Source organism: Sinocyclocheilus rhinocerous, unplaced genomic scaffold (genome assembly GCF_001515625.1).
Source record: "Sinocyclocheilus rhinocerous isolate Xijiao unplaced genomic scaffold, SAMN03320098_v1.1 scaffold931, whole genome shotgun sequence".
Classification (NCBI taxonomy): domain Eukaryota; kingdom Metazoa; phylum Chordata; class Actinopteri; order Cypriniformes; family Cyprinidae; genus Sinocyclocheilus; species Sinocyclocheilus rhinocerous.
Window position 1 is genome coordinate 358,250 of NW_015657104.1, and position 16,835 is coordinate 375,084.

The 16,835-nt window shown below is 35.9% G+C and overlaps 2 protein-coding genes across 3 annotated transcripts in view; one reads left to right on the forward strand and one right to left on the reverse strand.

Annotated features, from left to right (window-relative positions):
- LOC107720851 (aspartate--tRNA ligase, mitochondrial-like) overlaps positions 1-14,761 on the reverse strand; it is a 23,878-nt gene extending 9,117 nt beyond the window's left edge. The window contains exons 1-15 of one of the 2 annotated variants that reach the window (XM_016528681.1): positions 14,678-14,761; positions 14,197-14,342; positions 14,011-14,110; positions 13,858-13,924; positions 13,621-13,722; positions 13,426-13,521; positions 12,433-12,556; positions 12,297-12,343; positions 10,540-10,646; positions 9,130-9,199; positions 8,486-8,665; positions 7,373-7,480; positions 6,703-6,765; positions 4,621-4,773; positions 2,305-2,523 (exon numbers count right to left, since the gene is read on the reverse strand). In XM_016528681.1, coding sequence (XP_016384167.1) covers positions 2,305-2,523; positions 4,621-4,773; positions 6,703-6,765; positions 7,373-7,480; positions 8,486-8,665; positions 9,130-9,199; positions 10,540-10,646; positions 12,297-12,343; positions 12,433-12,556; positions 13,426-13,521; positions 13,621-13,722; positions 13,858-13,924; positions 14,011-14,110; positions 14,197-14,342; positions 14,678-14,733 — 1,638 coding nt within the window. In that variant the 5' untranslated portion in view covers positions 14,734-14,761. Of the gene's footprint in view, positions 1-2,304; positions 2,524-4,620; positions 4,774-6,702; positions 6,766-7,372; positions 7,481-8,485; positions 8,666-9,129; positions 9,200-10,539; positions 10,647-12,296; positions 12,344-12,432; positions 12,557-13,425; positions 13,522-13,620; positions 13,723-13,857; positions 13,925-14,010; positions 14,111-14,196 lie in introns of both variants that reach the window. The other variant, XM_016528682.1, reaches the window with a different exon arrangement.
- A 204-nt stretch (positions 14,762-14,965) lies between these two features.
- LOC107720853 (centromere protein L-like) overlaps positions 14,966-16,835 on the forward strand; it is a 3,534-nt gene continuing 1,664 nt past the window's right edge. The window contains exons 1-3 of the mRNA XM_016528686.1: positions 14,966-15,060; positions 15,398-15,557; positions 15,654-15,905. Coding sequence (XP_016384172.1) covers positions 14,981-15,060; positions 15,398-15,557; positions 15,654-15,905 — 492 coding nt within the window. The 5' untranslated portion in view covers positions 14,966-14,980. The remainder of the gene's footprint in view (positions 15,061-15,397; positions 15,558-15,653; positions 15,906-16,835) is intronic.

A 16,835-nucleotide genomic window follows, 5' to 3' on the forward strand; every position in this document is an offset into this window, starting at 1 on the left:
TTTGTAAAAATCGACGCGTTTCAGAAGGCGGGGCATAGAGGAGAAACAATAATGTACAGTATGTGGAAAATAATGTGTTTTTTGAACCTTAAACCGCATAAACACATTGCATTACACCAAATACACAAAATAATGTTCTTTTTAGCAACGTCATATGACCCCTTTAAGAGCTTCGAGAATATTCGTTTCCCTCTAATTTGCTCGGAAATGTGCCTGAATGAAACAATGGAAGTGGGGGTTTTCACAGGTTTCTTTAGTGGTAATGTGACGTAGGCTACTTAATATTGTATTGTCTTGATGTCTGAGGAAGTTATCTGAGGAAAAAAGCCCTTTCTGAATTGTGAAAAACGCAACCCATTACTTTAAATTGTAGACATACCATGTAAACATGATTCAAATAAAATAAAGCTAGCTAAAAAAAAATTAAATCTTATTAAACTGAACACCAAGCTTTTGTCAAAAATAAAGCCTTATCTTCGACACACAAATATAACGTGTACTTTATCTTTGATTACAAACAAACAAAGAAACAAAAATTAATAAACAAAGCCAACCACCTAATAAATAATATGTGTCAGTACTGGGTCAATAGTATGTAACAAGCATTAGCGGCGGCGGCAACAATACTACAGCGAGAATAAAAGTTACGTCTTCTTTCTTTGCGTGAACATTTGGGCGGCGTTATGCAAATCTTCCCAGATAGTGACGTAGGTATGTGGGGGCGTGTTAGAACGAGCCGTTTTAGGTAGGCGTGGTTGACTCTTAACTTTTATAAAGAATATCTCTTTGGATTTGAGACTTTAGTCTTTGCTTGTTTACAGATCTTCTTTATGCACCAAGAGCTTGTAACACTTCAAAGAGAAAGGAAAAATTGAAATCGCATCATATGACCTCTTTAAATGCGAGTACTACTTATAATATCCAGTTTTAATATGCCATTTGGAGCAATGTATGTTTGTGCAATTTTGCTATATTTCAGTGCTTAGTGGTGTGCCATGGGACTTTTTACTTATCAAAACTGTGCCGTGGCTAAAAAAAGGTTTGGGAAACACTGAACTGTCTCATGTGTGACGAGCGTCCAGAAAACTTCATCAGCGTCGCCCTGGAAACAAGCGAAGAGCACCTGGCCATCATCATCACAGGCTGATCGGTCACAGCTGCACCTCATCAGGCGGCGGCTACATAAACCACGCAAGCCCTGCCATCTAGGAGATTCCTCCATGAGACTGAGCACTAAATCGCCCTCTCACTTTTCCCACAGAAAGCAGCGTGTGACCGAGGTTCTGCCAAGCCTGCCCGACCTGCCAAGTGACGTCTCCCAGGACGCCTCCCCGCAGTCCGCTGATACCGCTGCCCATCATCGAGGTGCCCTTCGAGCGCATCGGGATGGACCTTGTGGGGCCGTTGCCTAAGTCTGCCCGGGGACATGAACACATCCTGGTGATCGTCGATTATGCCACCCGGTATGCTTGAGACCGCCATTGAAAATGTTTTCTTTTTGTTTTTTCTAATTGCATACATTTTTATTACAAATTCTATTATTTATTATGCTATCTAGTACTACATTTTTTTTGGTATAAATTACAAAAAAGACATTTTAAATGATGTCTCAGACTTTTGGACCCCACTATACAGTATACAGTATGTCACGATTCAATACATTGCGATGAACCATGATATAATAATCTGAAATGTCACTTTTGTCCTTGACAAAATGTATTATTGTATTATGTATTATGGATGTCAGAAGTAGGATTGTTTTGGTAGGTATGAAAACAATACATTTTTTTGTGACATTTACATTATATTTCCAGTCAATTGTGATAACTGGATAAGGATTTTTTTTTTTATGGTTTTGATTTAGACCAACTAGCTAATTAATCATTCAGACCAATTTGTCAACCCATTTGATGCTTATAATAAAATGACTCCAAAGAAAGATTTTCTCATAAATCATTATGACTTATGAGCAAATATTAGAGCAAAGCACAACTATGTAGAAAAATATGCATCACTAAACCATTAGTATAATTTATAAAGGATCATGTGACACTGAAGTCTGAAGTAATGGCTGCTGAAAATTCAGCTTTGCCACCACAAGAATAAATTACAGTTTAAAATATATTATAATAGAAAACAGTTATTTTAAATTGGAATAATATTTCACAATATTACAGTTTTTACCTTTTTATCAAATAAACACAGCCTATCCTCTTAAGTGTTTCCATCAAAATGCAAAGCTATGATCCTATAAGGTTAAAAAAGACAGTCTGTGATGTACTGCCTGAGATGTGTGGTACATACCTTGCGGGGTTGGGTGTACAGCAGATGGGCATCCTCGGGGACTGGAGCAGTGAAGGGATGGTGGGCAGCCTCAAGCATCTCTGGATTATCCTCTTTGGGTAAGAAGAGGGGAAAGTCCACCACCCACAAGAAGTGAAAGACAGATGGGTCACGAACAGGCACACCGTAGCTCTCAAGCAGCTCCGCGCACTGCAGTCTCAGCTTCCCCAACAGAGGGCGCTAAAACATGACGCATTCTATTATATAGCTAAATAGTGAAGCATTGCAAGAAATCATCAGGACAGAAAGAGGGAATGGATTCAGACTCAAACCTGCAACACCACAATGGCTTTAACTTAACCTTTTATGTGATTTTGTAATTGTTTTAATATATTTTTAACAGTGATGTATAGTAACAAAGTACAAATACTTCGTTACGGTACTTAAGTACAGTTTTTAGGTATCTGTACTTTACTCGAGTATAAATATTTTTGCTGACTTTTACTTTACTACATATTAAAGGAAAAAATTATACTTTCACTCCGATTCATTTCTCCTGACCCTTTCGTTACATTTGCGACTGCAAAGTGCAAAAAACAGAAAGCAATCATAGCGATATCTAGTTTGTGAATGAATCTTTTGATTCAATTCACATTGTAATTCTTTCTTAATTCTCTTGCTTAAAACTAAATAAATATATATTTTTTAAATTGGCAATCATATCAGAATTGGCTCATTCGCTTGTAAAAAAAAAATCAGCAATCAGAATCGGCCATGAAAAAGCAAGATCAGAGCATCTCTACTGGACATCTTTGACCAACGTGCCTCAATTTTTCTACTGTCCTGCAAAAAATTCATTTTTGTGAACAATCCCTTTAACTCTTATATATCCTATACATATATCTATATATTATATAATACATTTCCAGACTCTCAGTTAGGTTGCCATTGTTACAATCAGCTGTGACATTATGTATAAAATGTACTTGTACTTTTGATACTTAAGTAGTTTTAATATGAGTTACTTTAAAACTTTTACTTAAGTGTTTTTCTTATGAGCAACTTTATATTTTACTTGTGTCAATTTCCATAAAGATATCTGTACTTTTATTGAAGTATGACGATTGGATACTTTATACAACACTGATTTTTATTTAGCTTAAATATTTTTTTTTTTAAATGTTTTTTTTTAGTGCTTCAACTTATAATTATTTCAGTTAGTTGCCAGAGAAACATTTCTATTTAAGTATTTCATGTAATATTTATCTTTATATTACAGTTTTATTTCAATTACTGAAAATGATTATTAACAGTTTTGGTTAATGACAACAGTTTTCTGGATAACACTTTAGTTTAGGGACCAATTCTCACTATTAACTAGTTACTAGTTATTTTGGACCCTGCTGACTTTCATTGTAAGTACAAAAACTGTTCACACATTCTTTGAAATATCTTCTATTTTGTTTCACGTAAGAAAGAAGGACATACAGGTTTGGACCAACATGAGGAAATGATGAAAGGTAAGGAAATGATGAAAGTTTGAACTTTTTGGTTTGCACTATCCCTTTAACATACATAAAAAGGTAATGAATATTTCAGAATAAGAAACAGGACATTCAGGATTGCCTTAGAAAGGACATGTTCTGAGGAGCTACAGATCATATGGGAATCACTTGTAACCTTGGATTAGTCATTTTAAATTTTTGACTACAACTCTGATTTTTATTAATTCATGAAACAGCCAAAAATTACCCCACATGAGGCTTTTACAATGCATGTATTTGAGGGCAGGAACATGCTAATGAAATCCCAAATCTCTAAAGCTATATTTGTGGAGAAAGATCTCCCCCAGTTCTAATTTCTCCCACTTTGCACTAGCAACATCACCATTCATCCCACAACCTCAGCTCACAAAGCTCACCAGTTATCACTAGCCATCTCCCACATCTCTGCTTTGTGACTAAACAGCCGTCTCACTTTGTGCCAAGCTCACCATCTGCACCAGCCCCGAGCGAGAGCTGAGGCACGGAAAAGATGAATATTCTTTTAAAAGTGATTAGATCATGTCAGCATTCTTCTGAAGCCATATTTTCCAAAAACCCTTATCAATCACTGTAGGGCATAAAAACTGATGGGAAGGTACTTGAGGACATTAAACAGGGACGCTGGGCATTGAATTATTTACTCCAACTGAAAATGTCTTCATGTACTTGTGGTCCACATGTAGTTTTTTGTAGATATTTGCTCCCTGAGCTCTCATGATGTTTTCATGAGATTGAATCAGCATGGTTATATGAATCTGTGAGGATGCGGAACAAAATGGAAGCGGATACGCACCACGTTCTCCCGGGGTCCGGCTGTGATGAAGATCAGGTCTCCAGCATTGGCCTGGGCCATCTGGAGCAGCTGCTGTTTGGCCGTGTCCGAAAGCAGCCGGCTGAGAGGGGATTTCAGTGAACCATCTGCCCTTACTGGAACCACACTCACCTCCTGTACGACACACAGTGCAAACGCAGCAATGATCATCCATTTCCTCCACCGGCCCATATTCAATTTCCATTGACAGCATAGGGCACAAACTCTTGAGCAATCATCAGTCTCGAGAACACTGCGGGCTGGTTTCCCAGACACAAACGAAGCCAAGACCTGGACTAAAACAGATAGCAATGGAGAATCACCTTTAACGGTGCCATTTAGTTCAAGCCAAAAGCACTAGCTCAAAGTTCACTTTCCATTTATAAATACAGACAGAAGACAATATAGACTAGAGTGTTTGGAGTGGGAAAACTAAGCAGAACAGTCGGCTATCAGAAGTATTAAAGAAAATTTGTTTTTTTTTTTAGATTTATTTTATTGGATAGTAGAGATTTGACAGGGTGGAATGTGAGAGGTGGACGGCACTGGAAAGTAAAACGAGCCAGAACTTGAAAACCACTGAATTCATTAAAAGGCTTGACTACACTGGTCGTTCTGTATGACTTTGATTCACCAAAAAGAAACGACTCATAAGCTGTTATGAGTCTGAATTAGCTGTTCAGGAGTCGGACTACACTAGTTGTGCTATATGTTTTTATTCATAACATAGCAATGACAAATCATTCATTTGGGAATCGGTTGGTCAACTCTGCTCATGCTGTATGGTTCTAATTCCCTAAAAATAAACGACTCAAAGATAATTTGTTTGGGAATCAGTTGATTTACAAAAAACAAATAACTTAAAAGGTCCATTTATTTTGGGAACTGATCTACACTAGTTACGCTATATGTGACCCTGGACCACAAAACCAGTCTTAAGTCGCTTGGGTATATTTGTAGCAATAGCCAAAAAAACATTGTATGGGTCAAAATTATAGATTTTTCTTTTGTGCCAAAATCATTAGGATATTAAGTAAAGATAATGTTCCATGAAGATATTTTGTAAATTTCCTACCGAAAATATATCAAAACTTAATTTTTGATTAGTAATATGCATTGCTAAGAACTTAATTTGGACAACTTTAAAGGCGATTTTCTCAGTATTTTGATTTTTTTTGCACCCTCAGATTCCAGATTTTTAAATAGTTGTATCTCGGCCAAATATTGTGTCCTATCCTAATAAACCATGCATCAATGGAAAGCTTATTTATTCAGCTTTCAGATGGTGTATAAATCTCAATTTCAAAAAATTTACCCTTATGACTGGTTTTGTGGTCCAAGGTCACATATGTTTCAAAAATTAAATTCTGTCATAATTTTATCACCTTCATGTTGTTCCAAACCCATATGACTTACCGTAATCTGTAAAACACAAAGAAAGATATTCTGAATTTGACTATCTGATTTTTTTGTCCATATAAAACACCATTGGACCCCTTTGACTTCCAGTGTATGCAAGTTTGGAATGATAGGAGGGTGACAAAATTATGACAACTTTCATTTTTGGGTGAACTGTCCCAATATTTAGGGACAGTTCCCTCATTATGAGCAATATTAATATATATTGTTTGCCTTTGCAGCACCACTAACAAGAGCAGACTGAGGCAAGAGGCAAATTAGTATTAGTTTTTAACTTGTTACAATGCATCTAACATGAATTAACATGAAAAATGGATCAAAACAATTTTATATGATATGAATCATTACAAGCCATAAATTAGAGACATATGTGGAGACCACCACATATGTACACATATTACATTCCCTTTGCAAGACTCCATGGACGGCCTACAACACAAATAAAGAGCTGTGTCCCTCTAGTGAGGTCGATCTTGCCTCAGGGTAAGTATGCTGTGTGTTACATTTGACTGTTTTACCACCAAATCATCCTGACTTATTGATTACTTTTCAGATAAATATTTCAGGAGACTTCCAGTGATGTGCGCACACTGAATGCTGGTGGCGTTTCATCAGCAAACAAAGGAAGAAAGACTCACAACTCACCTGACCATACTGTGTCTTGGCTGCTTGTTTCAGGAACTCTAAGTCTTTGCCCTTCAGGTATTTCTGCGGAAGAAATGCCACACACAGTTAGCTTCAACTGCTTCAGAGGTAGTATAAGGGGGAGAAGACGGACCACTCTTAGATATACAGTATGAATGGGAGAAACTGTAATGCTCAACACATGCAGTTACTTTTTAATAAAAGTCTAAATAGAATAAAGACCATGTGAATTACATCATTGATTATGCTGCTCATTGATTTCCAATATAATAAGTTAAATAATTTTAATAAGTTAAAAGGAGCACATTTCTGGTTTGGTGACTCCTTGAAGGGCAAGAATATGAATTCTAAGGAATATAAAAAGAATTTTAATCTTATCAATACTAATTTGTTAGTGATTAATTCCGTTCTTTTGAGCTGCAAATGAAATTCATTTAATACTAAGTTTACTAATGTGGCAAATTATTTCATTGATTGATACATTCATTCAGCCCGTAATAATTATTAGTCTGAAAACCAGGCTACACTTATTGTGTTGTCAGTTTTAAATCACTAGAAAGAGCTGCTTGAAAAGATTAATTTGTTTGGAAATCAGACTACACTGACTACACTGTAGATTCAGTTGCGGTGTTGGGACATAAGAATGAGAATCTCCAGATTCTGTCCTTACCGTTCCTTCTGGGACGCAGATGGCCTGAATGCAGCCACTCGGTTTAAGAAGTGCATCTTTGATGAACTCGATTTGCGATCCCTGGAATGCTGTGGTGACATCCACAAGCTGTATAAAAGAAAACACTTCAGAATTAACTTGTGGAGTTTTGCCACTCAGTCGACAACTATCACATCAGGACACAAAGGGAATATAAATTTATTATTAAGACAATTTGTGTAAATTTAGTTGTGTCTTGTGGAATATATGTAAATATATATATATTTTTAAATTATAATAAAACTTAAACAATAAAAAAAAAACATGTAATTAAAACAAATGCATACACTGCCATTCAAAGGTTTGGAGTAAAAAAAAGACCAAGCATGCATTTATTTAATCAAAATACAGTAAAAACAACAATATTGTGAAATATCATTACAATTTTAAATAACTTTCCTACTTTCATATATTTTAAAATGTAATTTATTCCTGTGCTGTCAAAGCTGAATTTTCAGCAGCCATTACTCCAGCCTTCAGTGTCACATGATTCATCAAAAATCATTCTAATATGCTGATTTGGTGCTCAAGACACTTTTTATTATCAGCAATGCTGAAAACAGTTGTGCTGCTTAAATATATTCTTTTGGAACCAGTAATACTTTTTTCAGGATTAATTGATGAATAGAAATTTCAAAAGAACAGCATTTATTTGAAATATATATTTTTTGCAACATTATAAATGCTTTTACTGTCCCTTCTGATCAATTTAATTTATTAATATAATCAATTATTAATTTCTTTAAAAAAAATGTACTGACCCCAAACTTTTGAATGGTTGTGTATTTAACATTTATCTCTTATTTATCGAAATGCTAAAACAACACAGATTCAGCAAAAGGCTCTGTAAATCTATGAGCAGAACTGAACGCATTTAGGACGCACACAAATGCAAGAAAACGTATCACGAGGGATTCATTTTTAATTGTTGAGCACCGCATGAAATTCTGTGATGTGTGGGGAAACAGGATGCCAGCACAGCGTGACGCCAAGGACGGCCAGCATGCAAACAACCTCATTGATGTCTTATGTCCAATCTAGGATGATGTGTACAAAGAAAGAACATGCGGTCACCTTCATCCCAAATCTAGTGTCTGGTTTGTCAACTCCATAGTCTCTCATGGCTTCCTCATAAGTCATGGAGGGAAAAGGAACATTAATCTGTCCTTTGTCCTCTGGCCAGGAGTAATGGACCAAGCCTTCAATCAAACTCATGACTCCCGCCTGGTCTACAAAGGATATTTCAATATCCACCTAGGAGATGTGTCAACAAAAAAGAGAGAAATGAGCGAAAATGCTTTGTTCACACTGCACATGAATATGATTTGTTTTTCAAATTTGATCCTTTTGCTCAGACGGTGTATAAAATGTGATTTTAATTGGATTTCAAATTAATTTTGAACGCAGTTTGGATCAGGTTTTAGATGTCATGTGTTTTTTTGCAATTCAAAACATTGACAACTAATCGGATTTGGCACAAATGCACCAAAAAAGAAAAAAAGTTCCGATTTTTAGTGCCTGTCTGAACAGAAGCGAAATGGTCTTTTGGGGTTCATGATTTTTAGTCTGAGTGAGAATCCTGCAAAGCCTGTTAGCAGCTCTCACTCTCATGAGTGGAAGTTAGAGTGAGCCACATCATTACCACAATCAATATTCATCTGCATCAAAATCGAGCCCCAGTTTCACAGATATTGTCAGACATGCTGCGGCATCATTACCTGTGTGAATTCAGGCTGTCTGTCAGGCTTGGAGCCCTCGTCTCGGTAGCAGCGAGCGAGCTGAAAGTACCTGAGATTGCAGGAGATAACCAGCAAGTGAGTGACTGTGGACCAATACTGACTGACATTTTTAAATCATGCATAGCATATCATTGTCCTTTGACAGACTTTTCATTAAAAATAGCCTGCAGTCCTGGCTTAGCGCATATACTAATTCAAAGAAATGTGCTGCCAAAATTGAAAAAAAAAAAAAAAGACTATTGTGGCCATTATCATTTATCAAACTCTAATAGAAACTAGACTTTTGCATTTTCTGAACAACATGAGAGAGGTGCTTACCTGTGCAAAAATGTCAACACAATACTAGTGTGTTCTGGGTGGTTGCCCACCCTCTCTCACACTTTTGTTCACCTGGTTTTGCTTCAACTTTATTTCACAAAAGAAATCTCTTTTTAAGTATTTAAAGGTGCACTCAGAATAATACTATAATATTTATAATAAATAAATAAATAATATACACTACCACTCAAACATTTGGGGTCAGTAAGATTCTTCAATGATTCTGAAAGAAGTTTATGCTGCTCAAGAAGGCTTTAAAAACAGTAAAATAAAATAAAAAACTTTAAAACAGTAATACTGTGAAATATTATTACGATGGCAAGTGATGGCAAGTCTGAATTTTCAGAAGCCATTACTCCAGTCTTCAGTGTCAGTATATGTATAATTATTTAAAAAAATGTTGCATTACAAATAAAATGGGAAATCATAACAGGGGAACCCATATTGGTTATTGGTCGATATTAGAGATTTTTTATTTATCAGCTGACCTCGGATATTTTATTGTACATGTTCATTTCCTCTACGTTTACATTTATATTATATCTGCCATCATCTCGCACTCACTTAAAAAGTTGAGTTTAAAATGATCATATATTAGGTCCTGTGAAATCTGACAATTCTTTAATGTTAACTACTATTACTATTTTAACTCTAGACCCCTTTAATACACATACATTGTAAGCAAAGCTAAACATGTCAGCAGCAACCCACACAGTGACTGATGTGCTGATACCACCTCACAATTCTTTGCTTTGAATTCCAAATTAGAAAAAATCATCAAAAAGCGGCTAGAATTCAAAGCAGCATTCTAATCCGTATCAGGCAGTAAACTCCACATACATTTCACTGTTTTGGCATTTTGCACAGCATTGGAATAAATGCAGTTCTGCACAATTCAGAGCTGCTAACATCTAAGACTAATACTGATTCCGAGAGCGTGTTGGCCAACAGGGTGTAGCTTTGTTTTCAAGGTGCTGTCAGTCAGTGAAGGCAGAGTTTAGTGAACGTGCCAAGCATCTGAAAACAATCTGTGAATATGAAGGAAAGGAAGGAAGAAAACATGCTTTTTACCGGTCTATGCCAGCCACCATAAGAAGCTGTTTGAACTGCTGTGGGCTCTGTGGAAGAGAGTAGAACTTCCCAGGGTCTCCAGATGGCACCACAAACTCTTTGGCACCCTGAGAAACACAGTTACACTTGGATAAACTCTGTGTATTCCTGCCTCTCACAGAGAACTGAATCAGCCAGCATATCTCAAGCCAATCTGATAAATTAAAGTCACATTATGAAATACAAAAGAGAGAAGCAAAAATAAATTTGCACAGTTCAGGGGGAGAAAAAAAAACATGCAAAATATTAAAAAATGTAAAACACCTCAATGACGTCCAATGATGTCTATATATCAGTGCAGCTTAATACCTATCTATCTATCCATCCATCCATCCATCCATCTATCTATCCATCCATCTATACATCCATCCATCCATCCACCCACACATCCTTCTATCTATTCACCCATCCATCCATCTATTAAAAATAGATGGGTTTTGTATACAGAGAAGTCCTCCTACATAAGATAGATGGTTATTCAACAGCTACAACTGTAAAAATCCTCTGGGTTTTCATATTGAAGTCATTTAGCAGACATGGTAACATTCCAGATGATCATCTGCCCCCTACTGACCACCTTGTTGTGCCATAGACTTTTCCGCAGCTGTACTTGTACTATTTGGAAGGCAGTTTTTAATGATGCACCGAAATGAATTTATTTAGCCAAAAGTACTGAATTTTTTAGAAATAAATAAGTCTAATAATAGTATAATTCTGAAGTTATTTCACTAACGTCAATTTGTGTGACTTTACAAAAACATATAGGCTCAAACCATTTTTTAAATATTGTTTAAATTAAGCGACAACAGTATAGAAAAAACACTGCAATTGTGTATATGTCAATGGTGGAAAATGCAATTGTTTTTAAGTGTGTCAATCACACATTGTGCATGAATGTAAAAAAAAAAATGCAAAAATGCTTTCAATTACCGATACCATTGTATAAATTCACTATTCTCACTCAGCCTTGATTAATTTATTCTGCAAACTGAAGTGTCCAGTAACAGCGGAGTTACCAAGATAAAGTGAGTAGCATTCAGACACTCATACATATGTATCAAAGCTTTAAAAGTTTTAAAAGACCATTCGCTGAAAACAGATGTAAAAGTTCTTAGAACAACAAAGCCAGAGGGAGCAAACCAGAGTGATGTGATTGCTCAGAATTTTTTTTGGGTAATGATCTGGCAATATTTCGCACCAGCTGTATTTTGTTGATGTTTGGGCAAGCCTTACAGGGGTGTCTTGCAGGAGACAAGAGACAGAAGCATGAGTCACCATAGAAGCATTGTGTAGCGTAAAATAAGCTCTCATAAATTCAACCTTTCTGCAATTACAAAATGTTTTTATGCTTAGTGTGTCAAGCTACATTCTGCACAATACATCCTCTACATTCTTTGGATTTGGCTCAGTAAGTATTATATTTGTTTTGTGTTTTTTTTATGAGTGCAGTTTTACAAAGATTGGAAGTTTAATAAAGTTAACAAATAAATAAACACTCATGGCCACGTTTCTGAATTCCTGAAGATTTGGAGTGCATATGAATAGCAAGTACATATTATATATGAATATATTTTTCTTAATTCCATATTGATTAAATGTGCAGAGCAACATGGGATAGATTCCTATGAAACAAAAAATAGTGTGTATCTGAATTAGCATCTTGCATTATATTTCGGTTATAAGAATGACACTTGATTTATACAGAAAAAAATATTTACCCCTGGTGTTCTCTTAAACAGTGTTGGTGTTTCCACATCCACGAATCCTTGGGGAAAGACAGGTAATGTCCAGTGAGTATTGTAGTACATGAACAGATGTATGTACAAGCATGAATATACCACTGTAAATCCTCACCATGCAAATTGCAAAGGTACTCCCTCATTTTCATCACCATTTGTGATCTCAGTCTTAAATTGTACTGCATCCTGGGTGACCGAAGATCAAGATAGCGATACTGCATCCGGAGGGCTTCAGATTTCTTCAAGGCGAACAAAATAATTAAAATTAAACGTATCAGGGATTTTTTTTTATCCAACTTGGACAACAAGTGTTACTCTGTGAACCTCATAACCTCATATACATAACGAAAAGAACATCCATCTGCAATGAAATTCATTGGCTATTGCACAGCAAATGACATATCACAAACACTGTCATGAAACACTCCAAGGTCATAATTCATATTTTTAAGCCAATTAAGATTTTTTCTTAATTGTGACATAATTTCCATGACACTGAATCAAAGATCCTGTCCTTGTCCCTGCAAGATAACTGATAAAAAGTAACAACAAATAGTTAAATAATTGTATATTTTTACAATAAAAAAATAAAAAATACATAAATAAATACTGTTTTTTAATTTACTTTCTATTCATTCAAGAATTCTGAAAAAAAATGTTCTAAGAAATGTAATGTAATAAGATGTAATAAGAAATCTTTCTTGAGCACCAAATCAGCATATTAGAATGATTTCTGAAGGATCATGTGACACTGAAGACTGGAGTAATAGCTGCTGAATATTCAGCTTTCATCAGAAGAATAAATTACATTTTTAAATATATGAATATAAAAACAGTCATTTTAATTTGTAATAATATTTTACAATATTACTGTTTTTGATTAAAAAAAACAACAAAAAAAACTTTAAAATAAATTTAAAAGAACCCAAAATTTTGAATGGTATACATTTTTTTTTCCTTTTGATTTTGTAGTGAAATATGACCTTGTTATGTTCTTTATGAGATTCACTGTAGAACTACTGTAAGCAAAACTAGAACTACTTCATAATGCAAATTTAATGCATGCAAAACTTTTTTTATATAGTCTAAAAAAATTATTTTTACTTACTTTGACAAATTCTTTAATTTCAAATGGCAGCTTTCGACAGGTATTCAACACTTCCATGCTCTCAGCACAGACCTCGATTTCACCTGTGGACATTTTCTAATATTGAATAAAAATTACAAATTAACACATATTTCACACTGAACTGTACGGTGTCAAACTTTTCTCTTTATTGTGCATATGAACAGACATAGCAACCTTATTCTCCTGTCCCTCTGGTCTACGCCTGACCCTTCCTTTAACCATGATGACCGACTCCACAGTGAGACCAAGAAAAGCATTCTTCAGTTCTGATTTGGACTAAAGAAATAAAGTGTCAAAGAAAAATATACAGTAATGGTGAAAACACGTTACTGCAACAAATGAATAAGTGGGTAAGCACCAGAATTAAATGATCAGACACAGAATAGGAAAGCAATAAAAGCGTGTTGCTACCTCATCCTGTGGGATAAGAATTTGCACCAATCCACTGAAGTCTCTCAAGATCACAAAAAGATCTTGCCTAAACAGCCAAGTACAGATATGTTTATCTGATATAGTGATGTGGCTCAAGTGAATTTTTGAAAGAGTAAGCATTGTGTCTCAAACCTCAAGTACTGAATCCAGCCACATAAAGTAACCTCTTCATCTACATGACTGGAGCACAATTCTCCACACGTGTGGCTTCTCAATGAAAAACTGCTTTGACCTACAAGACACAAAAAGATATCACACTGAAGCTACCGAAAAGGGCTATTACAAATACACTGTCAAGTTTAATGAAGGTCACATTACCTGATGAGTAAGTAGAGCAGCTTCTGGAGATGTTAGAAGCCCATGCTAACGAATTTGGAGGTAGAGATGGTTTTGTGGAATAAATATGATTGATGGAAGGTACTGCTCTTCTGCTATACAGACACCTCAACACCTGCTGGGTTGATCTAAACAAAAATAATCTGTATTTGTTTGCCATTGTCCTGAATGCGGGGTCGTGGTGTATCTGGCTAAAAATTATTCTTTCTTGTCTTTAACAAATGAAAAGATACTTCTCAGAGCGGTTACTTCACACAACTGTATATGTTTTGTTTATGTCCCCTTTGTGTACGCAAGTCTAGATCGATATAACGTTATCCAGTTACATTATTGCAGTGAATGTGACACTGACGGTCACCTGTTTTTCTTTCCTTTCCTTAACTAATTCGGTCTACACATAATACAGACACCTATAAAATGTGCCTCACATGACATATAAAAATAACTGAACTAAATTAAAAATCTTAATCCAGATGAATTTTCACTGACATTCTGAATCGTGAAAGTTGTGAACTGCATCCGTGTGCTGCAGCTTTAACGTGACTAATCAAACAAGAACTAATCGATTTAATCTTTTGTAACATGACAATAAACAACTTTTATTATTTTTATGTACCATAATTTTAAATCTGTAAACACCATTTATTTATCCTGGTAAGTATGATCTAGAGTCGACTAAATGTAGAAATATATGATACATATTTCTCTTGGTAGCAGCAATCGACTAGTATTCCTGCCCGGCCCCGTTGCACGATGGGAAAGCGGGATGTTCAAGTCCTCTTCCTGCTTGTTTTTTTTTTTTTTGTGGCTCGGTGTGTTTTTGTTCATCATGGAGGGGAGAGGCAGGTACGACAGATTTAATATTTTAAACTTATTTTTAAAACGTTTTGTAGCGCAGAATTCTTATTTGAAACACAACACATTTGCGCGTCTCGCTTAATACAACGATAATGGATCATGCAGTGGTTTAGCAAACTAATAGTAGCGGTTGTCTGAACTGTTGTCTTTTGTTTGCTGATCAAGTGGTTTGTTTAAATGCTTTATACCTTCCATATTTAGTGTATTTTAAGCATATAACAGTTTATTCATTAACACAGAAGTTACTGACTATTGTTGGTTCCATTAGTAGTAGAGTCGTTATTAATAACCATAACGTTATCTGTTGCTTGTATTACCCATGCAGTGCCGTCAATACTCCCGCCAGCAGACCTGTTACTCGTAGAAGCAAAAGTTATGGTCGGAGTTGTGTAGAAGCACCCTCATATTTCTGGCAAACACCAGGACATTTAGCAGTCTTGAAGATCCCAACCAGTAGAGGGACTGCCAAATCACAAACAATCACTGTAAGGGATCATAGAAATGACTCGTTCAGTATATCTCAATATGTTGGTACTGATATAGACTGGCTTGAGTGTCAAATGTCTTTATTCTTTCTACAGAATAAGGTTGACCCTGAGCATATTGCTCTTCTGGTAAAAAATGAGTGGAAGCTGTCCTACGTCACCCCTTTGCATCACTTCAGACATACACAGCTGAAATCATATTCCAAACATCTCTCAGCCTTCATTGTAGCAGAGAAACAGCAAGGAGTTGCAGTTGAAGTCGGGCTAGAAGCAGGATTTAAGGTCACGTTTATTGCAGTTCTTGGATTGGCTGAGACCGATGAGGATGCTGAGACTGTTTTCATTCAGGTAAGCCTGAATAGGTTGTCTTTTTTTTTTTTTTTTAAGAAATGCACTTTTATTCAGTAAGAATGCATTAAATTGACCAAAAGTAAATATAATTTATAATTATAATTTTAGAAAAGATTTCTGTTTTAAATAAATGATTTTCTTTTGAACTTTCTATTCATCAATGATAAAAATAAAAATATTAAGCAGCATACCAGTTTTATAATAATTAAAAGTAATTATTGAGCACCAAATCAGCATATTGGAATGATTTCTAAAGGATCACATGAAAAGTTTGGGATCAGAAGGATTTTTTTTTAAAGGTGGGGTAAGCGATTTCTGGTAGCCAATGTTGACATTTGAAATCACCAAAACAAACACGCCCCTACCCCAAAAGGGTCTCGCCCCTATTTTGATAGCTCTGCCCCACACATATGTATGCAACCCAGGCAACGATTAGTTCTGTGAAACAAAGCAAAACCAATGTTACACCGTGTCTACACCGGACGAGAGTGGCGCGGCGCGGCAAAATACTATGGAACTCACTATAATCAGTGACGCTGTCTACACCAGAGTTATAAATACATATCTATAGTCTACACTGGATGCGGCGTTGCACGACATGACAAATCCCAGACAAAAAACTGCTGCTGCGTTCTATTCATGACGTATTGACACAAATTTCAAATGATTTTCAACGGTCGCTTTGTCGCGTACAGTGTACTAGACAGACTTTAGTTGCGGCGCAGACGCGGTGTTACTCACCTATCGAGAAGAAACAAAGCAACCTCAGCGTCCGATCGCAGGCCTTCCGCTCCTTGAGTTCTCACCAGCACTGGAAAGCTGATCCGATATTTACACGGATCCTACTTCTTGCCTTATCGTTCCGCAGACGTTTTCCTCTTTTGTTTTTTATCTGCCATCTCTATCTTTCTGTCGTCGCTCGGCTCG